Source organism: Hippocampus guttulatus, chromosome 5, assembly GCF_054856545.1.
Source record: "Hippocampus guttulatus isolate MCC_2025c chromosome 5, RoL_Hgut_1.0, whole genome shotgun sequence".
NCBI classification, from domain to species: Eukaryota; Metazoa; Chordata; class Actinopteri; order Syngnathiformes; family Syngnathidae; genus Hippocampus; species Hippocampus guttulatus.
The window spans coordinates 19,254,663-19,282,403 of record NC_141265.1 but is presented as its reverse complement, the minus strand read 5'-3'; the positions used below and the strand labels follow the sequence as shown (position 1 = coordinate 19,282,403).

Genomic DNA, 27,741 nt, shown 5'->3' with positions numbered 1-27,741 from the left:
GTTACATGAACAGTAATTTAGTAGCTAAATTATTCGACACAAATAAGCCACCATCATGTGAGGCTCATCAGTAGTATTAGCTAGCGTACTAGCCTTAATGACACGCTAGCACAAACTGACATGACATCACCCATGGATAAAAAAATATATATGTATAAAATATTTAAACACAAACAAAGCTTTTAAACAAACCGTATTTCGTCAATAAACGTACCTTTATGCATTTAGACGGAATAATTTATGTTAGGGAATACGAACAAATTTTCAAGGCCAAGTAGACGACACTGGCTATTAGTTGCTGCCTCTGGAAAGAAGTAGAAACATACTTTAGTTTGACCTTTGACGCTGCTATGCCATCAAAACAGGGCATATTTCAAACGCAAATGAAAAATCACTTTCAAAAAATTAAAGCTAACAACAACGCTTAGATTAATTTACCGTAGATGGCGCCAAAGTAATACTTTGCTTTGGATCGAGAACAAAAACGGCAAATAGACAAATTCCTTCGCAAATGGTGAAGGTTAGCTGCTGAATTGCGAATATGTGGGAGTTCACTGTTAATCATTTATCACGACGGCCTGGTGTTCAAGTGGTTAGCGCGTCTTACGCACACTTCTGAGTTCCTGGATTTCAATCTCTTCCCCGAGTTTGCATGTTCTCTCTCGTGTTGGGTTTGACCCGTTACTCTGACATCCTCCCACGTTACAAAAACATGCACGGTAGGTTAATTTAAGACTCAATGTCTATTTGTGTGAGCGGACAACTCAATTATCACAACAATTTCGTATTCCATTGGTAGTGTTCATGTATCTGACAATTGCGAGTCCCACTCTTTGTGTTCTTCACATTGTCCCTGTGGTTGTTGACTGGCTCATAAGCAGTCCAAGGTCCAGCTTCTTCTGTCAATTTGAAATTTAAAAAAAACATGTCGACGAATGGATGCAACCCAATGTTTCATTCCCATTTGAAGCCTGTCACAACACCAAGCACTTTTCTTTTTGCCATCCAAAGCAGTGTGCTACTACTCTCGTCTCACCCTCCCACACGGAGATGCAGACAAACACACGGCACGATCTTCGAGCCAGTTCAAACAAAGCGTGACATCACAGCAATTATTATTAGATGGGAGTTTATTTTGGAGTCCGATTTCAAGTTGGAGTGCTCTCTTGTGCGTAACTGCGTGGATGCTCACGCTGCTGTGCGCAAAGACCGGTAAACTCTCTGCCTTTGCTGCTGCGGCATATGTCTAGTCTGACAGGTGATTTCATTAGAAACCACCTGGCCTGCATACATTATTGATCCGATTCGCCGTCAATTCACTGCACGACACTTCATCATGCGATCAAAGGTGATTTCACAGCTGTGTGTTCGGGTGGGATGGAGTCCCGGGGAATGGGAGTGCCTGTGGGTTTCAGCTTGTCAGCTCGCCATTAATTCCTTGTTCTGAAAGCGCACAGACACGTGAGTGAGCGTTTCCTGCCCTGGAAGCTGTATCCATGGCGACAGAGCCAATTGGTTGCAACCGGTGGGAATTAGCCTGGGGAATGCTGCATTTCTTATTGTCGTCCTCCTACACTTCAGGTCGTCGGCGACAATGGCCCTGCTGCTCTCTCGTCTCCTCCCCGACTCTTGTGTGCCCTTTATTCATCTTGTCAGCTCCGTGTTCCTTTAATTACTCCCTCCGTGTTCATTAGCGACAATGAGCCGTACTGCATTACGGAACCTGCATTATCGGAGCGAAGCCTCGACATCATCATCACAGCTTAAGTGGTCATTCGCTGCACCAGGGTCATTAAAATGGGTTCTGTCTCCTTCCCTTTAGATTTCTGTTGTTAATGACAGAAAACGGGTGTCTGATTCAACAACTTGAGCAAAGAAAAAAATACCTACACATTTCAACCCATTATTTGGTTTTATATATAGTGGGAAAATGCCCTCCTCACCCCCATGTATTTCAGGGATAGGTATAATCATCAATTTCTTGATCACTAAAATTACTGTTTATTTTTATGTGAAAGTTAAGTAATCAGCAAAATGGAGCGTTCAACTCGGCTGCATTCATCAAGGAGGCTGTTGATTCACTCTGAGCTGTAATTTGTGGTCTAAATACGAAGAGTGCGACATCATCTTTGGGCAATGGAGCTGCCGCTCTTGGATAACACTCCTCCAGGAAGCAGTATTCTGCCGAGTACTCCACTGGCGTTGAAACAAAAGTGCGATCTGTAAATCATCTTTCTATAGTTTTTAAATTTCCTCGTAAATTTGCCGCCCGTGCACTCGGGCGGCAATGGTGGGCGACTGCTTAGCACATCCTCCTCGCAGTGGAGAGGTCCTGGGTTCGATTCTGGCTGTGGAGTTTGCCGTTCTCCCCGTGCCCAGGTGGGTTTCCTCCCACATTCCAAAAACATGCATGGCAGGTCAATGGCGCACTCTAAATTGTCCCTAATCGAGTGTGAGCGTAGATGGTTGTTCGTCTCTGTGTGCCCTGCGATTGGCTGGCAACTAGTTCAGGGTGCACTTCGCCTATTGCTTGAAGACAGCTGGGATCGGTTCCAGCACACCCGCGACACTCGTGAGGATAAAGCGGTTCAGGTAATGGATGGACGGATGGATATAAACTCTTACTACAAGTCTTGAAAATGAATATGTTCTGAATAACAACGACACCTTTTGCGCTTGCGCCCCTTCTCATTGCCAAATTGGGCTGTTTCGGATCCAAAACGGTTGTAGGAAACCACCTTTGTGTCAGTTTGAAGATGGCAGGATGCACTGGCGCCTACTGTACGTATGTGTACTCAGAAACAACGTGACCTGAGTGCTCACCAAATCAAAACTTCATGAACTGCTTGTCTCTTTCGAAGACCATCGCACTTGGCTTTCGAACGTGAATATGAACATTTCAGATAAGATGCGACTGATCTCCCGACAGGGTGCAGGTGGAGTTCTACGTGAATGAAAACACCTTCAAGGAGAGGCTGAAGCTTTTCTTCATCAAAAACCAAAGGTCAAGTAAGTAGAGCAGCCAACGCAATATCCGGCAAAGCAAATGGTTGAGGGCTCACAATGCATATTCGCTCGATGATGAAGCATCCAATCTCTGTCTCACTTGGGCTTTTGATAATTACATTAGGCCTCATATTGCGGCTATAATTCGTTGTTGAGAGGAAGGGTGGCAAATTGTTCTAATGAGGAAATGCAACAAACAAAGGATCAAAACATCTCACACCGGTTGTCCTTCGGTAAAGCTCTCAGGATCCGTTCCATTAATGGAGCCCTTCCACTAAAGGCGACAGAATTTAATGAAAATGTCATTGTTTGCCGCGGGGCCACATTGTTAGCGATCGATGCTCAGCCGCTGCCAAATCATTTGAAAACTCATTCAATGCCGAGGATGTTTTTTCATGTTTTTCAAGAATCCAGGCACTCAATCCCAGGTATGTTTTTTTTATTTTTTTTTATTTTGTTTTAATTCACATGGTAAGGTAGAGAAGGTTCTGAAAATGGCTGGCACGGAATGAGTAAACATCGACGCCAGCCTTGCCTCAGCAATCGGGCAACACAGCTGGCACCGCCATCTGGTCAGCAAAAGCTACTGCCGCCCACTTTCTGATTAATCGTCATCAATCACTGAATTTGTTTCACAATGAAAGCCCCGGAGTTATGTCGTGCTATTCTTTTAGGATTTGAAAGCTAATCTCCTGATGGAAATTAGTGGTGACGGAATGCAAGGGCAGTGGGAAGTTCTATTATCCACACCTCACCACAAAATAACAACGCTGAGCCCATAAAGGTGGAAATGTAGTTGACGCATGCTTAAAGCGGACCTATGTTGAGCACGGTCAAGTGTTTTTGCGTTTCCACAGGCTTGAGGATCCGCCTGTTCAACTTCTTCCTGAAGATCCTCACCTGCGTCCTCTACACAGTGAGAGTCACCCTGGACGACCCCAAGGAGACTCATGAAAACCCATGGTGAGGGTCACCTAAGTTCATTCGTCACCTCTTTGTACTGATGGATTTGACTGGACAAAAGGGACATTTTGTATGATCAAGCAGCTGAATTAAAGAAGTGCACATTAACTCATGGTCATATTTGATGTGAGTCATGTATTCATGTTTTGTTTTTTGTTTTTCCTAGTCACACTGCAATCATTCGAAATGCCAGCTGGCCAAATTCGGCAGCGGAGTCACCAGAAATCAACTGGTACGTTCACCCTTCTATTGCAACATACAGTGGTACCTTGACTTTCGAGTTTTAATTCATTCTATTTCACAAATCAACAAAATAAATACAAATCCTATTAATTCTTTGCGGGTTGTTCTATTTTATTTTTTTGGAACAAGAAAGACGCAAAACATGATGTCAATAATGCATCATGAGTTCATGCATTAATTCAGTGAGCATGATTCATGTACGTGCCTTGGCCACCAGGGGGCAGTTTAATACATACAGAAACCTTACTTTCACTGACCTCTATCCGCTTTTTGTTTTGGCTTTTCCGCCGGTTTCCCCACTTTGAGCAACTTCTTTGGCTTTTCATAGACAACTTAGAAATTATTTAACACCCTTGGTTGGCCTTGATCTACTCTTTACGCCTCATTATAATGTGTAGATGTGCAACCCATGCACAGCCTTGCCAGGCACACATCACTCACATTGATTTTGATTTCAAGCTTTAATTCAATGAACATCATCCACTTCCTCACTTTCGTTGTTCACATGGTTTAAAAAAAAAAGAAAGAAAGAAAAAGATAACTGCACAAAAAAACTGAAAATGCATTCATTTCAGGAGCAGACATGTTCTGGCATGACGTAAATCAAGATAATTGTTTAAAAAGACGGCACGATAAAGCATATTTTCGTTGGTTGTTTGGCTACATATTTTAACTGTACATGCAGTGGGAACGCTGACTCCCTTTCATGTTGAAAATGTCATCAAGTGCTTGTCATCGCTCAGCATTAAGATGCACTGCATGTATAGTATCTTGCACTAATGGACTTGTACTTTTTAAAAGGAAGTTGATTTTATGGGTGACGAGACCTGATCCATTGTGGGCAATACAGGTGAGTGTATACATTTTTTTCATGTAATTTTAATTTTACAGAAAAACAAACATGCTTTTTAGGTTCACTGAAGATTCTAAATGGCCCATAAGTTTGACTGTGAGCATAAATGTTTGTTTGTCTAAATGTGCTCTGCGCTTGGCTGGCGATAAACCAGCTGGGATCGGCTCCAGCTCACCTCTAACCCTAATGAGGACAAGCACTTAAGTAAATGGATGGAGGCATTTATTTTATCATATTCAATTTTGATCTTCTCTGACTTGTATTTGTGTTATGTGGCTTTTACACACACACACACACAGTCCACAAACACTCAAACAGATTCCCTGCTGCCTTCGCCCCGAATCGCCTAAACAATAAATCACGCTCTGTTACACAACCTTGATTAAACAAAAGGCGAAGAGGAATTGTTGCCCTGTGAAGGCTAAACAGCACAACACATATCTTTAATTCCAAAGTTTCACTGAACTCTTCTTCTGTTGCACTTCAGGTGACAGTGGCTTTAATCAGTTTCTTGGAGACCATGCTGATAACATATCTCAGCTACAAGGTAAAAAAAAGAACAGTTTGCGGCTTCCAAACGTGTCCTGATGCCTGCCCCCAACTTTGTTAAGCCCTTTAGCGCGGCTACAATTAAAGACCTCACACCAAGAATTAATGACATCATGTCAGATTCAAATTTGGGCAAGACATGTTGATTCACTGACTTCTGATATTCACTTGTGCACATTGAGCACAGTGGGGCCTTGACTTATGAGTTTAATTCATTTTGTGACCAGACTCCGAAATCAAGAAACTTGCATCTAAAATTCTCTTACACCAGTGAAACAGAATACTCAAAAATAAGGGTCGCAACAGCCCAGTAAGCTGCAGTAAGTTGGTTTTAAGCGGTGGTTAAAGAATAGATATTCCTGCGTGAATTTTATTGTTGTATAAAGTTATTGTATTGTATATCTACATGTGTTGCTGTGCCGTTTGTGTTTACATAGCCATTTCCCTAAGGATTATACCACAGTACTGATGTGGCATTGTACATCGTGATAGCATTAATCTAGCGTACCTCTGTAAGGCAAAAAGATGTGGCTTGGTTCAATATGCAATGTGTAATTTTCTTTATTTTATGTTTAGTTTGACAGAGAACTTTAACTGTGGCATAAAACAGCTTGAAGCAAGCATTGGCCCTTTTTGAAGAATTGTTCACTTCCTCCCAAACTGCTGCTTATTCAGAAGATTGCCGCAACCATCTTGTGCTTGTTACTCAAGCTTAAATTGTCTAGCCTAAGTCAGGCTAGCACAGTATTTGAGTTATTGTGGACTTCAGTATTTTTGTAATCATCGTCATTATTATGGATCTTCAGTAATTTGGTGTAGATCGTTTATATTTGTTATTACACAGAAAAATAATCTGGGCGAAATAGCAGAAGGTGGAACAGTTTTTATTTTATTATTTTTTGTAACTCTCGCACCACATTTATTTACCGATCATCAATTTGCTCCGCAGGGCAACATTTGGGAGCAGCTATTCCAGATATCCTTCATATTGGAGATGATCAATACAGTGCCATTTATTATCACAGTAAGTCATGAGCGCGGGCCTTTCTTTCGTCTCTAAATCTGTTTGGTATCTCATGGTTGTGTTCGATCGGTGGAAGAAAACACCCCATCATTTACTGACTGACCTTGTGCCTGTGCTTTTTCCAGATCTTCTGGCCTCCTTTGGGAAACATATTTGTCCCTGTTTTTCTTAACTGCTGGCTAGCCAAAGGAGCGCTGGAAAACATGATCGTAAGTATCCGTTTGAGATATGGGGGCTAAATCATTCTTTCATCCTGAATCTTGAGCATGTTTCCTAAAATGACCCAACATACACAAAAATCTAAATGTTTTAAAACATACAAGTACTACAAAGGCTGAGTACACTGAGGCTTTTCCGGATCCAGTTTGACCCTTGTGTAAGAGAATCTCAAAACAGTGAAAGAGTAAAACAAAAGTTATGACGGTAGACACCAAAACATATACCCGTCCAGGGTCGTCCAGGGGTCACAGGTTTGGTCAGGTGACTGCCGCAACCTGAGCACTTTGGCACTGCGATGTCATTTTGGGTCGACGGCAAGTGGCAGTACAAGACAAAATGGCCGCCCCCTCTCAGTGAATTGATTATCATGGCCGCACCTAAAATATGTATTAATTTGTTGAAGATAAGGTTTTGCAAAATCTTAACATTCACCCTTGCTGGTGGAGCATCCACTTACCACATTCAGGATGTAAGGTAGGTAAAAAGTGGCATGAGATTCTGAGGAAGCGCGTCCGGCCAGTGGGGTTGTCAGCCAGCTGGTGTAAACTGCTGCCAAGCAGAATAAGGCCATGCCCAACAGGTGGCGAGATTTCAAGCATGCTAACATGGAACAACTGTTAACAACCACGATTGATGTAACGGGGGGGAAAAAAGTCAAGATGAGCGGTGAAAATTCGCTTCTTGTGTCGTGTCCTCAGAATGACTTCCACCGTGCCATACAAAGGACACACTCGGCCATGTTCAACCAGGTGTTCATCCTCTTCTGCACTTTACTGTGTCTGGTTTTCACCGGGTGAGTGCATATAAATATATTGCCACAACAACATAATAGAGAACTCACTGTGCTATTTTGTTACATTGCCAGTAAAATAACAACCTGTTTCAACGTCTGACATTTATTATCTTGACGTCTGGCATTTGACTTTTTTTTTCAGGGCTAAATCTTTAAATCACGCTAATGGAGCTAAATAGATATACCCATCCATAGTTTTGCATTAATTTAGCAGCGGGTGGTTTCGAAACAGAAGTATGTCTTGTCACCAGTTGCATTGGTTTCCTCATTCTTTGCCACAATTGGTTTTTACATCGGTAAATATCTTACCTCTCAATAAGAATACAAAAATACTAAATATGTTCTTTGAGATGCAACCAGTCAAGCGGTATGAATCATATTTTAGTTTTTGTTGTTGTTGTTGTTGTTTTGATTCTTTACCTTAGTTTTGGTATTGCTGCAATCTATTTTCCTTTGTGGGGACACTATAGCCGCCAATTTAGACTTTAAAAATGTTTCGGCAGTGGTGTTCGCCCATCGCACACATTAAATCACCAAAAATCGTATTGATACAAGCGGTCAATTTGTAAATGGCGTCGCTATTTCAATCAATCAGACTTTGATTTTGATTACAGGAGCAACTTCCTTCAGCTCATTTTTTTTTTTTTTTGAGAACACATTTGTGTTGTTCCATTTGTCTTCAGCGCTTGTGGCATCCAGCACCTAGAGAGAGCTGGAAAGCACTTGACCCTGTTTGACTCCTTTTACTTCTGCATCGTGACCTTCTCCACCGTGGGCTACGGAGATGTGACGCCTCAGATCTGGCCCTCACAGCTACTGGTGGTCATCCTCATCTGTGTGGCCCTGGTGGTGCTCCCGCTGCAGGTAGCAAGCCAACACCGGTGTCTCGAGGGGCTTCGGTGCTTCGTTCTTTTTCGTGGCTTTCGGCCTTAAAATCGTATTTTTGTTTGTCAGTTTGAAGAGCTTGCGTACCTGTGGATGGAGAGCCAGAAATTAGGCGGAAACTACAGTCGCCACCGAGCACAGACGGAGAAGCATGTGGTGTTGTGCGTCAGCTCGCTGAAGATAGACCTGCTGATGGATTTCCTCAATGAGTTCTATGCTCATCCCAGGTTGCAGGTACAGTTTAGAGAGAGCCAATCGCGGGCTTTGTCTTTTCGCATATTGCTCGATGATTGTTTACTCTTTTTATGGCAACACTTACAACTTTCATTTGTCTTGCAGGATTATTACGTGGTGATCCTGTGTCCCACCGATATAGACATTCAGGTTCGCCGCATTCTCCAGATACCGCTGTGGTCCCAGAGGGTCATCTACCTTCAAGGATCCGCCCTCAAAGACCAGGACCTGATGAGGGCCAAGTGAGTCTTACAAGGATGCCGCGTTAGCCACCGCTGACATGTAACTTAACTTGTCTTTGAAAATATCAAATTCTCTGCGGATGAAACATACCTATAATTGATCGACTGATTGATTGATTTGATGAGTTTCAATAAAAAATAAAAACAAAACAAAACAGTTCATACAGAGTTCTTTTTAGGGAGACAAGTCAATCAAAAAGGTGTCATGTACATCTTATTTTAAGCTACATCGTATCAAGCCTGTGCCCCCTTTTTTATAGAACAAAACCTACAACAGTTTAAAATCAGAAACTCTAAATAATGTTACAGTAGTCCTCATGTTTTTTTTTTCCGGAGTTCATGTATATACGCTTACGCATGTGTAATACGGCCCCCTGTTGGTCAAGGCACACACACCAGCCGGAGTCTACAATCGTTGAATGAAATCATGATGCACAAACTTTTTGATTGTTTTCATTTTATTTAATCATGTTGTTACTGTGGTGTATATTTTTTTTTATAAAGTCCAATACCGTAGAGTGCCATACAAAATGTGTGTTTTAGCGAGGGTTTGAACAGATAAATAGCATTTCTATTCATTTTAATACGGAAAGATTTGAGATGCAAAAGCGTTTTGAGTTGCAAGCGTGATCACGGGACTAATTAAACTGTTGAACCAAGGCACCACTGAAATCTCATTTTAGGGATATAGAATTAGTTGCTTTTAATGATTATCAACCATCTCAGATAGAGCCGCCTCTGACACTGTCTTCATCTGTTTCAGAATGGACGATGCCGAGGCTTGTTTCATCCTCAGCAGCAGGAACGAGGGCGACCGAACTGCTGCAGTAAGTCACAAAACCATTTGTCAATCTCAAACTGTGACACATCACACAATGGAGCAATTTATTGATTTTATTTTTTTTGTACCTCGACACACTGTAAAAATGTGTCTTTGCACCTCAGAGGAAAACACTGCTCGGTGCAGTTATTGGATTATTTATGATTGTTTTCTGTTGAACTCACTTGGGTGCCTCTCCTCCACAGGACCATCAGACTATTTTGAGGGCTTGGGCCGCAAAGGACTTTGCTCCTAACTGTCCGCTCTACGTACAGATTCTCAAGCCGGAAAACAAATTCCATGTTAAATTTGCCGGTAAGTACCTACAGATTTCCTTTTTGGAAAAAAATCCTATGGGCACCTTAAGAAAATAATCAATCCATAGTGGAGTGGGACATTTCTGGTACATTTTCTGGCACGTTTTCAGGACTTTTCGATGGAAGTCAAACTGGGGAATTTTGGAAAGGCATCATTTTCAAATATACTGTACTAAAAAAAGTCATCTGCAAAGTAAAAAGAAGAAAGGCTTGCTCTCCCTTACATTTTGAACTCAATTATTGTTGGAATGACAAGGCTATCCAATTCTGTGCCTACGAATTATTTCCCTACCGTCTGCATTTCCAGACCACGTCGTATGTGAAGAGGAGTTCAAGTACGCCATGCTTGCACTGAACTGCGTGTGTCCGGCCATGTCCACCTTAGTGACGCTCCTCGTTCACACCTCCAGAGGACAGTAAGTGCGCAAACACTTCTGTGACTCCATCTCCGTTCAATTGCACTTGTCGATATTTGCGTTAGGGTGCCCGGACTATTAATATGATTGTATTAAAAAGTGTTATGCTGTAGCTGAGCCAGGTTGCTGCGATTTGACTTCTTGGTTCAGTAGGCCCATTCGTTACAGTGACATCCATTCTCGATCAATGACAGCCATTCATTACAGCAGCAGAATGCTTGTACATCCTTCAAATTATTTTCTTTCCGATTTCCGATGAGAATCTCATCACGACAACTCTTCCACCGTTCATAGTCAGGTTCTAAATCCAGCTGCGTTTCACAATGAAGCCGAACCATATATCTGATCAATTACCACAGAAGAAAAGATCCATTTCACTTCTGCTGACTTGGCGATGACACGTCAATTTGACCCCCCCCCCCCCCCCCACTCACAAATCAATCACCTGTGAAAGAGTCACTGGAGTCATCCTTCTGCCAATATTTCTTCAGGGAAGGTCAGTTGTCACCGGAGCAGTGGCAAAGGATGTACGGGCGCTGCTCAGGCAACGAGGTCTACCACATCCGATTGTGTGACAGCAAGTTTTTCGGGGAATATGACGGCAAGAGCTTCACTTACGCCTCCTTCCATGCGCATAAGAAGTAAGCAAAACTTTCTCGGGGTCATTTTGACACTTCCATACCATCCTGCTCAGATTATACAATCGCTCCTTTCCAACATAATGAAGATGAATTTCCCCGTTCGTTGCTTTGTGGTCATAGTTGTCAGTGGTGTAGCTTGGTTGACTCTCGCACTGGCTCTCATTTGTTTGCACTTGCGGTCTGCCAGGTACGGCGTGTGCCTGATCGGCGTTAAGCGGGAGGACAACAAGAGTATCCTGTTGAACCCCGGCCCGCGCCACATCATGGCCGCCACCGACACCTGCTACTACATCAACATCACCAAGGAGGAGAACTCAGCCTTCATCTTCAAACAGGAGGAGAAGCACAACAAGAGCCTGTCCGTCGCCGGGCTTTACGACGCCCCCTCCAGGCTGCCCGTGCACAGCATCATTGCCAGCATGGGTGAGAGCGGCATGATCCGTTGAAGCTTGAATGGCGTTCAGTGTGAATGCATTGCTGATGCTTTTGCTCACTTGTGCATGATTGTTTTCCTTCCATGCTTTTTTTTTTTTTTACTTTCCTGGCTGACTTCACTGTCTTGTGCTTTTTTTTTCTTTGATCTATAAAAGTTGATCAGGCCACTTCATATGGTAAGTTTGTACATAACACATCACCTCCTACAGCTGTAGTGCAGTTTGCAGTCCATAAATGTATTAGCGCCATTTTTTTCATTGCATGGGACAGACCCAACGGTAGCTCCTCAGCCTCACAGTATTTGTCGACAAATATGAGTCATTATGTTCTGCATGCATCACTGCTCCTGAGTACGTTGCAAGAGGATTGTAGTTGACAATGTTCACAAGAGATTAAATGGCTGTGTGTTCATTGATGTTGACAGACAGTCAAGCGCACGTCAGGATGTGACTAAGTCGTTCGTGATGTGCGTGTTGCGTCCAGGCACTGTGGCCATCGACCTCCAGAACCCGGATCCCCCCGAAGAAACCAGTAAGCTGACCTTACCGACGGAGAACGGCGCCGGTAGCCGCAGGCCAAGCATCGCGCCGGTCCTCGAGATCGCGGACTCCTCCGCCATTCTGCCGTGCGACCTCCTCAGCGACCAGTCGGAAGACGAGACCAACCAATCGGATGAGGAGGGCTCCGTCGGGTCAGAGTAAGTGGCGCGGTTAGTAATAAATTCCGCTGCTGTGATGCAAATCCACTACATCTGCCCATGTAGTCCCTATAGCCTCAGCTTAGCATAATAGACACGCTAAAGGATTGATGTCCTCCACCTCTTCAAGTGTCACGGGGACCTGTAAGGTGAGATCGATGAGCTTGGCGTGTAATCGGTGCGTCATGGTGATGAAAGGCGTCGACCCTGACAATGATGAACACATGTGCCGTGAAAGGAAGGGAAGAACTTCCTATCATGCGTTGCAGCTCATCCACAAGCTCAGCACACACACGGTCGACTTTCCATCTCAATGGTCGTTGATCAGTCGAGCAAACACTTAGACAGTAGCAGAGTTCAGCAGGTTAGAAAGGCCGCCACTCTCCATGCCCATCATTGCCGCGATCACTCAAGCTAAAAACCATCATATAGATACAATAGTTCCAGTGGACACGTTAGGTGTACTGTTATGTGTCTGGAGCCGACTACAGTGGTGCCTAGAAACAGAAGTGCTTCCAGCCATTTAATGTTATCCTCCATTGAAGTTTAGCATCAAATTAAACAGAGTTACACAAGGTGTATTTGAAACAGTCAAACAACTGCCGAAACAAAAGCAACGCTCGACGAATGTGCTTGGCGCTTGTTAACAATGCGGACCTCTGGAAATCGATTGATCAAATTGTCACATTGAATCGACTAAAAACAGTGTCACAAGAGAGAGCATGGCATGATGAATGCGCACACACACTACTAAATACTACTACTAATAAATAGCGTGCAAATAGTTTGTAAAGTTTGTCAAATGTAAAACGGTTACGCTGGTGATATTTGTATAAACTTTACATGATTTATCCATCAAAAGCACATTTTCATGCTGTTTGTACTTTATAGAAGATAAGGACTGTTCAGATGTTTGAGGCATCAGGGTTGTGCATAAAATAATGTCTCTTCACAAAAACTTGTTTTCTTTTTTTGTTCACATCTATTCTACGCTGACAGCATCGTTGAATTCGTCTGGTTGGCCATACATCAAACTAAATGTTCCGCAAAGAACATAAACCACATTGCTTCATTACATTTATTTGTCTAAGTATGGTAAATGGATTTCCTTGCTTGTTTATTTTCTCGGTGCCTGGATAGTAATTCATCTTGATGAGCTCTCTGGATGCTCATGCCTGAAAAGCACCACAGTGCCATCGTGCGTTTATCAGGGAGACGATTAAGTCTCCCTATGCTACAGGACATTATGTAAATGATTACGTATACACAGTTTATATTGCAGTCACATCTACTGTCACATCATTTCACCATCTTTTGTCTGTTTAAGAGGGAGGAAATGTCATCTGACAAGAAAGTTGTACTTGACTTGATCATGTTGCTTCCATCTTGGCAGTTTCGTGAAGGGCTACCCTCCCAACTCCCCTTACATCGGCAGCTCGCCGACACTGTGCCACCTCCTTCCACAAAAGGCGCCATTTTGCTGCCTGCGCCTTGATAAGGTGAGCGACTTGTCACTCACACGCACGAACATCAACGTGAGTACAACTCCCACTTCACATGTGACGACGCCTCGCAGGGCTGTACGCACAACAGCTTCGAAGATGCCAAAGCGTACGGCTTCAAGAACAAGCTGATTATCGTGTCTGCTGAGACGGCGGGCAACGGTTTGTACAACTTCATCGTACCCCTCCGAGCGTACTACCGACCCCGGAAGGAGCTCAACCCCATTGTGCTTCTGCTGGACTACCCGTAAGTTGTGTTGCTCTCCAAAGCTGCGAATGTAAGTCTGAGTGTTTCTCTCTTGATGCCATTGGCAAACAACCATTTCAGGGTGTACCTCTCCTCTTAAAAAGTGTTTTTCTGGAATCTTGGTGCCAAAGAACTATCTTGATGTGAGTTGATGAGTTTCATTTCGACACATGTAGTGCTTTGACACCATCTTGTGGCATCTTGCTACCCGGGAACTATGTCTCAGTGAATTGAGGCGCTTCATTCAGACAAACATCGTGCTTTGATGGCATCAAAACTATACGATGTGAGTTGAGGAGCTTAATTTCGACAAAAGTAGTGCTTTGTCACCATCTTGTGGCATCTTGGTGCCCAGGAACTAAGTCGTGAAGTAAGTTAAGGGGCTAAATTAAGACACATGTAGTGCTTTGCCTCCATCTTTTGGCATTCATAGGCAATCATAAGCAGATTTTTGCTATTCTGTCCGATTCCCCGTGAATAACGGCAGTTAACTGGAAAAAAACCCAAAATACATGAATGGAGTGCCAACAAGGGACCGATCACAGTTTGAATACTTCAGGAAGTGCCTCTCAAAATGTCTCCGGGTTTCTCCAAAAGTGATCCATGATTCATGCGGCTTGCTAACCGGTGATGTTTCCTGTTTACCTCAGCCCAGACAACCACTTCTTAGAGGCCATTTGCTGCTTCCCGATGGTCTACTTCATGGCCGGCACCATCGATAAGTATGTGGTGGAGTCACAGTCACGACAATGTCGGTGAAAACATGCTGCGTGTCATGGTCCTTATCATGCAAAATGTCCATCCTGACCTCGGGCTCATTGTTGACCATCTGTAAGCCCATGAACGGCAACATCGAAACATTTTCGGGATATGTCACCGTTAACGTTTTACAGCAACTCTTCTTTTACTATTTTACCCCTCACGTCACGTCAAATTAAGCCGTATCAAAGTGCTGTGCATTGAACATAAAAAAGTGAGACGAAATAAAGTCATGGTAATCCAAAAATAATAATCACAATAAAATGCTCAATAAATAAATAAAATATAAATTTGTAATGAAGAAGAGATCATTTGTTTCATTGTGAACTGCAGTTCCCTCGTTCTCCACAATGATACGTACCATTAAAAATGAAGTCATAAGTGGACATAAGTGGATGAAAATGTAGTCATAAAATGATGAGAATACTGTAAACTTGAAAGGTTATGACTTTCTTTGGGCAACTGCAACTTTACTTTTGGAATATTGTTTTTAAATAAAATAAAATGTTGTGGAAATAAGTTTTGCTTGTTTTTTTGTGTGTGTGTGTGTGTTTTCTTTTTTTTAATGGATCAGCTTAGACAACCTGCTGCAGTGTGGAATCATCTACGCTGACAATTTGGTGGTCGTGGACAAGGAGAGCACCATGAGTGCCGAGGAGGACTACATGGCCGACGCCAAGACCATCGTCAATGTCCAGACGATGTTCAGGTAGCGGGAAAAGAGAGTAGAACACAATCAACATTGAAGTCCACGCGACCTGGCTTCATCAATGTCATCCGATGTTGTCAGACTGTTCCCGAGTCTCAGCATCATCACTGAGCTCACGCATCCATCCAACATGAGGTTCATGCAGTTCAGAGCCAAGGACTGCTACTCGCTCGCGCTTTCTAAACTCGAAAAGGTGCGGAAGACAAACAAAAACAGTACTGCCGCAAATCCAGGCATTTCAACTTCATTTCATTTTGGGCATGTTTTTTTTTTCCAGATAGAACGAGATAAGGGCTCCAATCTGGCCTTCATGTTCCGCTTGCCATTTGCAGCGGGCCGGGTGTTCAGTATCAGCATGCTGGATACGCTGCTCTACCAGGTGGGACAACAACACGACTTCTGCCCCTTTTCCACTGCACGTTACCCGATCGACGCGCTTTTGACGCCGTTCCATTGGAGTAGGTTCCAAGCGTGCCCAGCTACCTGCTGCCAAGTGTCTCCTTTTTTAAAAGCATTCATATGAGGCATGCTAGAGATCATAGTGGGATTGTGGTGTGCAAGTTGCCGTGGATGCCTGCTCAAAAATTTTTAATTGTCTGAGAAATTGGCATGGCACTCTCAAACTTTTTCGGCTCGAGTTAAATGGGGTTAATGCAACAAACCTTTTCTCGGGATTTCCTCGGAGATAACAAAACTTGGAAGTGATCTGTAGTGGGACAGTAAGCATGTACAATCAGACGTGGTGGCCCCCGGGCCATCGGGCCACTGTTAATGTCGGAACCTGTCCAGTATGTATTTCACCTGTATCTCATTGTCATGCAGACAGTGAATACAATATTATTATTCGCACAGTAAGTTTGCTCCAAAGCTGCCCAATGTCCCGCATTTCAGTAGAAAGCCATGACAAAATCAGACAAATGTGTTTGACCCTGATCAGAACAGGAGAAACGTGATGGGACGCTTTCTAAACATGACGGGCCGGAATGTAACACACCAGCGTACGTGGAAGACCGTTTGCCGAAACATCGCGTGCTTTCGAGTCTCCGGGATTCAGTCGGTTTTTGTCACTGACTGTAAGGAAGATTTGAGAACAGAGAAAAAAAAAACCCCAAGTGGCTGCCGTGGCAAACAGGCACATTGCGTAAACGTAGCATTAGCTTCATTGAATTGTCCAAAGCTTAAAATGTGAGTGCGTGCTATAGATGAATGTATTTGCGCTCCACTATTGTCTCTTTCAACATCGACGAATATTCCTTTCCATCTGTGTTGACAGTCATTCGTGAAAGACTACATGATAGCTATCGCCAGGCTTCTTCTTGGTCTGGACACGACACCGGGTTCCGGGTATCTATGCGTTGTAAGTGCGACTATCACACAAGCTTCGAAGGAGAGATTTTTTTCTGTTTGCCGCGCGCTACCCCCCGTTCTCTCCCAAATTCCCCTCAGATGAAGATCACAGAGGAGGACTTGTGGATCAGAACATACGGCAGACTCTTCCAAAAACTGTGTTCCTCCAGCGCCGAGATCCCCATCGGGATCTACCGCACCGAGTCGCACATGTTCTCCACATCCGAGGCGAGTTTGCTACGATCTGACGATATGACTCGCGTTTGCTTTGGCCGTCATCCCTTGCAAAAATCTCTTCATTTCTCTCTTGGAAACATTTTTTGCCAATAAATACAGCTTACGCTACTCACAAAAAGTTTGGGAAAATTCACGATGCACGACAGTGAACTTCTGCAAATCTGCGGTTCAACATTTGTGAATTTGCAGATTTGTTTTTGTTTTTTGCTAGATAGTCACTGAAAGTCTCGGCTATTCGCGGTGCTTGTACTCGGGGCAACGCAATTACAGCGTTACTCTGGCGCCATCTGTGATTGTGTACATGCTAGAAGGGTGATGTTGATGTTTTATGAGCATCTTGGGGGCGGGGGGTTTTGGGTGCTTTTCTAGCGAGTAACCTTTAACCTTAATTTGACCTTCTCTAAATTTGTTAAATCATGACTGTCTAGCTGTTCCGTGTTTTTCTACTTTTGGCACAACATTTTTGCTCTCCAACAATGAATTCAAGAGCAACCTTCTCTGAATATGTCGAACTTTTTGTGAGTTGTGTAATTACTTTTCTCAGGTACTTTTTTTTTTGTTGTTTTAACCATTTTGCTTTGCTTTTTATGCACCTGTCTTTCCTATTTTTATTTTTTGGAATGTGTGTTTGTCCTTCTCTTATTTCAGTGTAAGGACAGTTACGTGCAGGTAAGCTTGTCAGCATGCGCCGCTCTGCTCAAAGCAGGCATCAAACACCCGTGCGTCATGGCCATCACCCGGTTCCCAAAACGGCGTTCCAACCGGTTCTTTACGATCCCAGTCTCAGGTGTCCATCAACGTGGATCAAGGCGAGCAGCATCGCGACCGCAAGGAGTCGTGGAAGGAGAAGACGGCGCACCGGAACTCCAGCGCCAGCGAGCAGTCGGAGCATCCGCTGCTGAGGAAGAAGAGCATGCAGTGGGCGCGGCGCCTGAGCAGGAAGAACACCAACAAGCCCTCCAGCCGGGCCGAGCGCATCTCGCAGCAGCGCCTCAACCTGTACCGCCGCTCCGAGCGCCAGGAGCTGTCCGAGCTGGTCAAGAACCGCATGAAGCACCTGGGCTTGCCCACCGTGGGATACGGTCAGTAGAACCACCACCCGCATTATCGGAACCACATACGGTCTCATTCATTCTGTAAACGTGATCTCATTGGTGCACATTGTTGCTTTTGCTTACCAATGATTCACCATTGCATCATGATTCTCGTTCAGGAAACAAAATATAGATTTTCTTTGCAGATTGGAGTTTCAGACAAGAAAACTGACTTTCATCTCAGGGGGTGGAGTTTAAAATTCTGGTTGAACGACATTTTTTGAGACTGTGTAATTAATTATAGGATGTGAATAGGGATCCACCGATCCTAAAAAAAGTGTCATTTCATTTTCCAAAACGAAAGCCTTCATTTGCAATTAGTTGTGATAAGATTATATGTATAGGGCGGCTCACAATGGCTGGGGGCCTTTGGTGAGGTGTTTTCAGTAATCCCTCGCTATAACACGGTTCATCTATCATGGCTGTGCTGTTTCACAGATTTTTTTTTGATTTTTTTTTTTAGTGTGCATTGTGTTCTGCATCCTGATTGGCTAAGGGACTGTAGACCAATGTCAACAGGCTGAGCGCCTCGTCGCTGTTCAGCTTGACAAATTTTCTCCATGACAAAAGCCACAATGTTGACAACACATTCTGTACAGTATTTCTAAAAACTGTCGGAAAAATTTTGATATTTTAGTTTTTTGTTTTGTTTTTTTATGCATGGACCTGAAAAAGGGTGTAATCTTGGGTTTCATTCACTACACTATTGTATTGTATACGTAATTATTGTAAAAAAGTAACGATGACTACTTCACGGATTTCACTTATCGCGGGTTCTTTTTGGAACGTGACCAACGCGATAAACGAAGGATTACTGTTCTTGTACAATTACCATTATACTGCACTTATACATATTGTACATTATGTGAATTAATATTAATATAACACTATTTTTTTAGGGTTTTTCTCTCAAATGAATTTGGACAATAAAATGAGAGAACAAGCACGATACAAAATGAATGCAACATTTCTTGAAATATTGTGGCAACTTTGAGTCTTACTGTCCATTCCTCATGATCAAATTTAGTGAGGTAGAGGTCTTAAATTTAATGGTAGTGGCCTTAAAAAAAAGTCCTAAGCCTTCAATGCGACTATCTGTCTATTAATAAGGAAATTGTAAAATGTTACCGAGCCTATTTATAGTTGCCACATCGGGAACTAGAGATTGTAAAAAGCCCCTTAAAGCAGGAACATACTTTTTTTTCTTTTTTTTTTTTTTTTAATGTTGTTACGATTAAATATAGCCTCTACCCACAGTAATGTCAACCACTGTTCTTATTTTTGTGTATTCTTGTGGAACTCCAATCTGTGCTTGTGTTTGTCTCATCTCATGGCCTTTTGGGACATGCCTGTCTTCATGGCCCACAGTCAGACTCCACTAGCATTAAGACCGTGCATCAATTTCATCAACCATTTTTTCCGACAAAAAAAAAAACAAAAACATATAAGCAGTCATCTGCCACCCATCATCAAGATCATGTCCACTTCGGGTTTCCACTGGTCCAAGAAGTAAATCTGAGGATTATGCCTAAAAATTTTAAATCCAACTAATTGGATGATACACTACAATCAAAATGAAGGGTATGAAGGTTAGGGCTGTTGGGATTATTTTTTAGATAAATTTGAACGCAAACTTTGAACAGTGAAATCCTGCAATTTCCTGACTCAGCGATTGCAAAATTTGCCTTTTTACAGATTTTTGGGGAAACCTCTCCTTTGTTATTTACCAGAAAAAAAATCATTTTCACTGCTATTATGCTCAGGCCAAAGCCTTGTCTAAAATAAATATTTCTTTTGCGCCTCTGATGGCATCTTGGGGCCAAGAAACTATGTTGAAATGCCGGGAGGAGCTTCAATTAGCCAGGCCATAGCCATGGCAAATGGGGAAAAAAAAATTCTAGTTCATCTTTTTGGCCATCATTGGGTTTCGTACCAAAATATTGACCTTCGCTGTGCATATTTGCTGCTGAATAACTTGAACACATACATTTCTTGCAATTGATGTACATGAATGGGGAAAAAAACCTTTAACAAAAAATGGTGTGTTGCTAGGAGACAAATACCATAATTTGCAGCAGAAGCCCATAAAGACACATTTCAGTCGTGGACGTTGCATCATCAGAGAAATTTTCAACACTTTAAATTGTTCAGTAATTTCAAAATCAATAAATAAAAATAACACCCACACCTGTGGACGATAAATAGTAACAGAAACGGGGAGTGGGGCGAATCCTCATGATGAACTTTGTTAATAACCTTTTCATTGCAAATAGGTCAACATAATCATGAACAAAAGTAGTTGGTCGCTTTTGCCCACGATGTGGCACATTTGAGAACTCCTATAAAAAAAATAGATATATATCCAATTGACCATACCCAGCCGACACCTGTAGAAACCCTGCAACATGTGAATGCATCACGCTTCTCTGTTTGCTTTGCCTTGGCATCTGCTCACATTTTCACTTGTTGTTGTGTCACGCTTCCAAAACAAAGTGAAGTTAAAAAAAAAAAAAAAGAAGAAGAAGCCTAACCCCGATGTGTTGTGCTGGCTGAATCTTGTGTACTTGTGTCGCTCACGCTGCTTCCAGGGAGAAGCCCAAACGCTCCTGATCTTCTGAGTGAGCATCCACAACAGATGAATCATTTGGAAGTGACTCTGTGCATACTGAAGCATGGCTTCTTCTCACTTTTTTTTTTTTTTGCATCCTCTCACCTGTTGAACCTTTCTTATTGTCAAAGCGCAAATGCATTCGCTGCCTGCCTGATTTTTATTTCTATTTCCTTTCCTCCTCCTTCTCTCTTTTTCTCTCTGACTTTTCTCTCCCCCCCCTTTTGGCCCAAAGAGGATGTTTCTAATCTCACTGCGAGCGATGTGATGAATCGAGTAAATCTAGGATATTTGCAAGGTAACGTGTGCACGCGCGTGCGTGTGTGCTCTTTGTCCACTCGGTGCGGCGTGTGAGTGTCGAAGGGGGCAAGCGTGTGGGCGAAAGGAGCTCGTCCTTTCACCAGCATCCTCCTTTCTACAAGATGTGTGTGCTTCACGTTGACACTTGTGTGGTCGAGTTAACAGTAAATACCGTTGCTCAGAGTTGCAGGACATATCAGAGCAGCCGTATACAGACGGGAGCCGGCCGTCAGGTTAGCCGGTCCATCCACTCTATTGTATTGCATGTGTGAGCGCGTGAGTGAGAGTGGGTGTGTGTCCAATGTGGATGAGCGTTAGATATGACAGGTCATCTGGGATATCATTCAGGATCACCTCTGACGCGCTCTTTTGCACATCACGCGCACGACTGAAACATTCTTGACGTGCGGCCAAAGCGCACTCACACTATGCTGAATTTATCCACATGCAAACTATTGAAGCGCTCTCACACACTACCACTACGACTTCTCAACAAACTTTTTAAATGCTCTCGTTCTAAGGCTGCCACACGCAACTCTTTTGCTCGTCGACTAGTCACTGATAGCCGCCATTAGGCGACTCATTGGATCACGCTGTTTGTAAATTGGGACTTTCCGCACCAGTCTTTTGTAAACATCATTAGCTTACACCTGGTTCTTTGAGGTAAGGGCACCGCTGAAATACTCTCGCACCCACTACTAAATGCTCTCACACACACACGACTGAATTTGTTCATAGGAATTGCTGTAATGCTCTCACACTGAAATTCTCTTATTGTACTGAAACACTCACACCCTAATTAAATGTATTTCACTAACGCACACTACTGAAACACTCACACACACACAAAATGCTCTCTCAGCCACAACGGGAATGCTCTCTCACACATACTGAAACACTCACACCCTGATGAAATTTACTTGACTAACACACATTACTCAAGCACTCTCTCTCACACACACACACACACCCAAAAATGCTCTCTCACATAAAACGGGAATGCTCTCTCACACATACTGAAACACTGACACTCTGATGGAATTTATTTGACTAACACACACTACTGAAGCACTCTCACACACGCACGCCCAAAGTGCTCTCACACACAACGGGAATGTTCTCCCACACATTTTTTGCTTACACACTACTGCATTGCACTTATGCACACACACACACAAACACAGAAACAACTTCCTCAGACGCAGTCTAAAAATACTCTGACGCTACTGGACTTTTTTTTTCACTCTCACACATGGTTGAAATGCTCTCCCATTCACTACCGAAATACCTCAGGAGTAGCCGAATAAAATTCCGTCATAATACACGAGTGTGTCTGAGGGCTAATCCTGAATTATGTCCCTGACTGCCCTTCATAGTTAGCTTTGCAGCAGGTTTTCTCACTTTCCTGTCACTCTCTCGATTTCTTTCTCTGGCCTTCTCTGCATCGTGCTCACGTGAGTGAGATGGCGTCCCCCCCCCACCCCCCCCCCCCCCACCCCCAAAAAAAGAATAAGATGGAGTCCCGCAGGGCGTCTGTTTGGCTTGTTTTCTGGAGCAGAACGCATGATGGCCTTTGGATGGAAGAGCCCATCTTGGATCTCACACACAAAACTGCATTGACTGGTCGTCAGTCAAGTATTCACACTCACTCTCACATTTATGGACAATTTCGAGCCTGTTTTCGGCGAAAGGTGCGGGGAAGCTGGAGCACTTGTAGAAATTCCACACAATGCATGCAGGAACACATACATTATATTCCTAGACTCTTGATAATGTAGTGTCGAATTTTTTATTTTTTCCTCTGAGCACAACGCACAGAAAAATGGAAGGATACAAGGGACACTTTTAAATTCTTCAGCTTGACTATATCAACTCATTTGGTGCCAGCCCTTGTAGTGCAGTTTGACTGATCATCCAAGACCCATTGAATATTTGCACGCAGCAAGTCAATCATATTCCAACAGATGAGAACTCAGATGTGATTCAAATGGTGAATAGGCCGCACGCTATCAGTGTATCTACGTCGTATAGTGGCTGCCCAAAGAGCTTTACACACTCGCATACATTTCACATCCACTTTTTTGCCAATCTGTTGAAACGATAAGTACAGTGGGAGCATGCTAGGTGGCTGCTTGCAGTTGTTTTAACTCCGAAAATGCCAAAAAGGAATTGGCTTACCTTAACCAGAAGCCACATACCATCTCCATATTCAGAAGCAAAACAACAGCAATCCTGTTGTAAGTTGACCATTTCAGCCGGACAAGTGCGGTGGCAGGTGGAGGCCATCAAGGCTCAGTGAGGTTTGGCACTCAGGTCCAAGACGGCGTCTTCCGCCCTAGCACTCCAGATGCCTTCTGTTCCACTAGCTTGTTTTTATTGTTTGTTTTTTGTTTTTTAATTTTATCCGCACTCCAACGTTTGGTTCAGTCTTGACGGATGCTGGAGCATGTCTTCTACAAGTGTGCGCGTGAGTGTGTGTCGGCATGGCAACCTCCTGCCTCGCCGGATGGAGTCAGATCTCGCGTGGAATGCCATGGGGATGATGGGGATGATGACGATGATGATGATGGTGATGATGATGTGTGGCTACGGGCGCTGTGTGCATGTTTGAAGCTGTGCATGCGCCTCTGGTTCCCTTTCGCACCCCCCCCCCTCCAGCCCCCCGTCCGTGTCACAGTGCCTGTCAGTAACGCTTGGCCCTTCTCTCTCTCCCGCCTCCCCCCATTCACCCTTTGTTCTTTGTAAAGAGCCACAAGCAGGTGGGTTGTCGTGGAGACACGTCGAACCTGTTTCAGACATGTTAAAAATGGCAAAACACACTTGAAAATATTCAAATTAGCTCCTTCCACTCCGATAAAGCAATCGAGCAACGGCATGCACATGTACTGCATAAGGATAAATCAAATTGTTTTAAAAATCAATACAATGCCATAAACCTTTTCGCAAATTGTTGATAAATTATCAGGAAATCTAATCAATTAGTGATTGAATTTAATGAGGTGATATCAATGATTTTCTTTCTTATTTTTTAATCCATGCTTTTTCTTGCCCTGATAGAAATGAAAACAAATAATTTGTGATATTGTCATTCAGTGATGTCCTGTATAATACTCCTTATTTATGTTCATTTATGGCAGCGCATCAAGTCACCATGTTGGCGCTTTGATTTCTTTCCTTCCGTCATGTGACGAGCAGTACCGTTGTCGTGTGGGGAGAGTGCGGGGCAACGCCCCCCTCCCCCAACGAGCCACCCTGAAACCCGTCCCGACTTTCTCTCCGCAGATGAGATGAATGACCACCAGAATACGCTCTCCTACGTGCTCATAAACCCGCCTCCGGACACCATGCTCGAGCTTAATGACATCGTGTAAGAAAGCCGCCTGTACTTTTCGCTTTTACACCATCGTACAGCGGATTGATTTTTCACTTTTTGGAAACGCCGGCATTTCCTGGGTAATTCAAAGTCTCAACGTTTTCGTATCAATCAAGTATCCACACAGGCTACATAATTAGCACATTTGCCTCCCAATCCTGCTGAGATTCTGAGTCCCAAGCTCCGCTCAGTGGACTCTCTTCTAGGTTTGTGAACCCCGTCCCAAACTGAGTCGAGTGACATGTTTTTCAGATACATCATCCGCTCCGACCCGCTGGCGCACATGCCCGAGGAAACCCAAATGGGCCAGAGTCGGAGCACTCGGAACCAGACGCACTTTGTCTCAGAAACCAGAGACGAGACGCACCTATGAGCCACACACACACACACACGCGCGCGCACACATGCACACGCACGCACGGCAGCCTGACGTTTGCTACTTGCTTCCACTGAGCCGCCGCATACATTTGCGGGAGGATGCATGAAGAGTGCCTCGACATCCAGAGATGTCGATACCGCACCTCACATTGCCAACTAACACTTGGAGGACAGCCGCGGTGGGCAATTTAGGGCTCGTGGGCTGTATGCGGCATTTAATCTGGCCCAGCGTGCTATTCTAAAAACAACTCAAACCTCAGAGAAACTGTCATGAAAAAGCCCCCATAAATGCTCCTTAATATGCACTACTCGCAAAAGTTAGAGCTGTTCGTGGGACTCCAAAAATATTTTACTTGATAAAAACATACAGTGATGACATAATTAAATGCAATTTTAAAAAACTGTTAAAAGATTTTGTCACATTGCACCGATTGAATTTCCATTGGCCACTTTGTATAAAACAGACAGATGGACAAATCATCAGTGTGGCTGGAATATCAGCGGTTCCACGCAGAGGATAAAGACTATATGACTGTGAATACAGTTATATTTTTTTGTGTACACGAGTTGAGAAGGTATATTCGGCTCATCCTGAAATGTCCCCCAAAAGCCCGATATCGCTACCTTTCTGTAAGTAGTGTATATTATATTTATTTAAACTGCACACGCACGCTTTGTGCCCTTGTGCCTTGCGTTGGTGGGGCACCCATCAGGGCAGCCGGCATTGAAATTCACTCGATCTTAACACTCATGCATTTGCTACTCATCTTTTTATTAGAACTGCAACGATTACTTTGCTTTGTAGTCAACACCACGTTTAGGAGCACAAGCATCTTACGCCACCGCTCTGTAGGGGGCGCCATTGACTGTCAAAGAAGTGGACAATAGTTGCCATGACGTCATGGCAGGTTGGTGGACTCTGATTCAATGGCGAGTGACTGGTCGCCTCGGCAACAACCTGCTGTATTGGACTCCTGACCAGAGCGATATTGAAGCACTGGAAATGTTTACGGAACTCTCTCAGCGTCCCCCACTGGCTATCAGAATGCACACATCTGAGAGAAAGACCAAGTGGCGCTTATCAGCCATATCGTGTGTGTGTGTGTGTGTGTGTGTGTTTGTTTGTTTGTTTTTTAAGTGTTTCGAAACATAATTTTTGCTGTGCTAAGGGAAAAAAAACAACAGTATTATTCAATGATTTCAGTGTTTTAAGTGTCCTCAAATGATCTGCTGTTTGTGCCATTATTTATTTGTAAATACTTTTTTGTACACTATGTGCCATTTCTCATCCCTTTTAGGGAAGATCAGAGCCTGGCCGGCTTTCTTAGATCTTTTTTTTTCTCATCTCAGTCTTTAAAAATACATTTTTAAAAAATGAATTGGCCGAAATAAATTCACTGGAACTCTGACGTTAAGCACTTTGTGTTCCATATTGCTGGTTGACTTCCAAATTGTTGTAATTTAAAAATAGTTTCCAATGGAAAAATGAATGAATTCATTCATTCCAGGCTCAAACTGGTTCCAGACTTTAAATTGTCACCATCATAAAAACTACGATATTAACTCTGTCCGCAAAGTAGAAGGTGTCCCACAAGTCACGATACACATCCTTTTCCGATTTGCATTTGAATTTGGCTTTGCAGTTTTGGAATCATATCATGGCTCACTAAATTTGCCGCCTCAAATGTCTTTTTTCAACTTGAATTCCGACTGAGGGCATAAGGTTTGTTTAATTATTGTGATGCTCCAAGTGTCAGCGTTGATTGCTTTCTGTGTGTGTGTGTGTGCGCGCGCGTGTGCATAACTTGATAGGCACACGAACCACCCCCCATCTCCCACCCCTGTTTGTCTTGCGAGGAGACGTGAAAGATAACTATTTTTGCACCAATGGAATCTTTATGGCGTGACCCTTTAATCTCCAAGCTCATCACTGCTCTTGTCCTTTGTGAAACATTTCACACATTTTGTTTCCTTCGCAGGCAAATACGAACAGCAGCAAACATGCCAGCATGAATGTGAATTTTTTTCTTTATTTTGTAAGGTTATTTTGTCTTATTCAACTTTATCCGTGGGTCCATTTTAACAGGTTTGGGGACCTGAGGAATTGAAATCCTCCCAACATTCCACAGTGATCCCCATCACGTGCTTCTCTTTCCCTCCACAGTCTTTCAAGGGCATGTTCAAAGGATTTTAAACATACAGCATGTTTTTTTTTAATATATCCAAGCTTGCCAAGAATAAATAAGTGTCCCTGTTAGCCAATGTCGAAACCGCCATTTGATACGCCGTCTTTCTGATATGAACGGAACATGCATGTTGTTTACGTGTCAGCAGCCCGCGTGTCACGTTTGCCACCTCAGTGTTCGACTACATGTATTTTGTACTGTTTTTCTTATGATGGGAAGGTCAAGTTTGAAGGTCATCAACAAATAAAAGCTGCATGCAGCCACCTCCACACTCGACATGCTTTTATTTCACGCACAAATTCCACATTTTGTTTGGTGAATCGGTGAGAGCCGGACTGATGTGGATTTTTTTTTTAAGGCCGATTCCGATATCTGTCAGACATGTTTAAAAGTAAAACAACAACAACAATCAGCAAAATAAAAATTGGCTGATTTTTTGGCTGAAGTTTGTTAGTGGACATATCTTATGTAAGTTTGCGGAAGTAAGGCTAGTTTATATAATTTAGATCGATCTAATTTTTAAAATGTCAACGATTATACAGTGCCAAAATTTAGGATCATTCCAAATTTTCAAATATTTTCTCTCTCTCTTTCTCTCTCTCTACACATGTGTGTACGTGTGTATATATATATATATATATATATATATATATATATATATATA

The 27,741-nt window shown here is 43.2% G+C and overlaps 1 protein-coding gene across 12 annotated transcripts in view; it reads left to right on the top strand.

The window, feature by feature from the left end:
- The window catches only part of kcnt1b (potassium sodium-activated channel subfamily T member 1b), a 53,039-nt gene extending 25,688 nt beyond the window's left edge, over nucleotides 1–27,351 (top strand). For 4 of the 12 annotated variants that reach the window (XM_086110890.1, XM_086110893.1, XM_086110899.1 and 1 more), the window contains 32 exons: nucleotides 2,930–3,009; nucleotides 3,864–3,969; nucleotides 4,136–4,201; nucleotides 5,014–5,062; nucleotides 5,553–5,612; nucleotides 6,564–6,638; nucleotides 6,764–6,847; nucleotides 7,556–7,650; nucleotides 8,334–8,514; nucleotides 8,605–8,769; nucleotides 8,875–9,011; nucleotides 9,775–9,838; nucleotides 10,038–10,146; nucleotides 10,456–10,564; nucleotides 11,056–11,205; nucleotides 11,393–11,628; nucleotides 11,796–11,816; nucleotides 12,124–12,337; nucleotides 13,731–13,836; nucleotides 13,914–14,086; nucleotides 14,737–14,808; nucleotides 15,420–15,554; nucleotides 15,636–15,747; nucleotides 15,832–15,933; nucleotides 16,828–16,911; nucleotides 17,001–17,129; nucleotides 17,787–17,807; nucleotides 17,920–18,220; nucleotides 21,076–21,138; nucleotides 21,323–21,373; nucleotides 24,423–24,507; nucleotides 24,766–27,351. In XM_086110890.1, coding sequence (XP_085967016.1) covers nucleotides 2,930–3,009; nucleotides 3,864–3,969; nucleotides 4,136–4,201; nucleotides 5,014–5,062; nucleotides 5,553–5,612; nucleotides 6,564–6,638; nucleotides 6,764–6,847; nucleotides 7,556–7,650; nucleotides 8,334–8,514; nucleotides 8,605–8,769; nucleotides 8,875–9,011; nucleotides 9,775–9,838; nucleotides 10,038–10,146; nucleotides 10,456–10,564; nucleotides 11,056–11,205; nucleotides 11,393–11,628; nucleotides 11,796–11,816; nucleotides 12,124–12,337; nucleotides 13,731–13,836; nucleotides 13,914–14,086; nucleotides 14,737–14,808; nucleotides 15,420–15,554; nucleotides 15,636–15,747; nucleotides 15,832–15,933; nucleotides 16,828–16,911; nucleotides 17,001–17,129; nucleotides 17,787–17,807; nucleotides 17,920–18,220; nucleotides 21,076–21,138; nucleotides 21,323–21,373; nucleotides 24,423–24,507; nucleotides 24,766–24,886 — 3,556 coding nt within the window. In that variant the 3' untranslated portion in view covers nucleotides 24,887–27,351. The remainder of the gene's footprint in view (nucleotides 1–2,929; nucleotides 3,010–3,863; nucleotides 3,970–4,135; nucleotides 4,202–5,013; nucleotides 5,063–5,552; nucleotides 5,613–6,563; nucleotides 6,639–6,763; nucleotides 6,848–7,555; nucleotides 7,651–8,333; nucleotides 8,515–8,604; nucleotides 8,770–8,874; nucleotides 9,012–9,774; nucleotides 9,839–10,037; nucleotides 10,147–10,455; nucleotides 10,565–11,055; nucleotides 11,206–11,392; nucleotides 11,629–11,795; nucleotides 11,817–12,123; nucleotides 12,338–13,730; nucleotides 13,837–13,913; nucleotides 14,087–14,736; nucleotides 14,809–15,419; nucleotides 15,555–15,635; nucleotides 15,748–15,831; nucleotides 15,934–16,827; nucleotides 16,912–17,000; nucleotides 17,130–17,786; nucleotides 17,808–17,919; nucleotides 18,221–21,075; nucleotides 21,139–21,322; nucleotides 21,374–24,422; nucleotides 24,508–24,765) is intronic. The other 8 variants (XM_086110891.1, XM_086110892.1, XM_086110894.1 and 5 more) reach the window with 8 other exon arrangements.
- The last annotated feature ends 390 nt before the right edge of the window (nucleotides 27,352–27,741 follow it).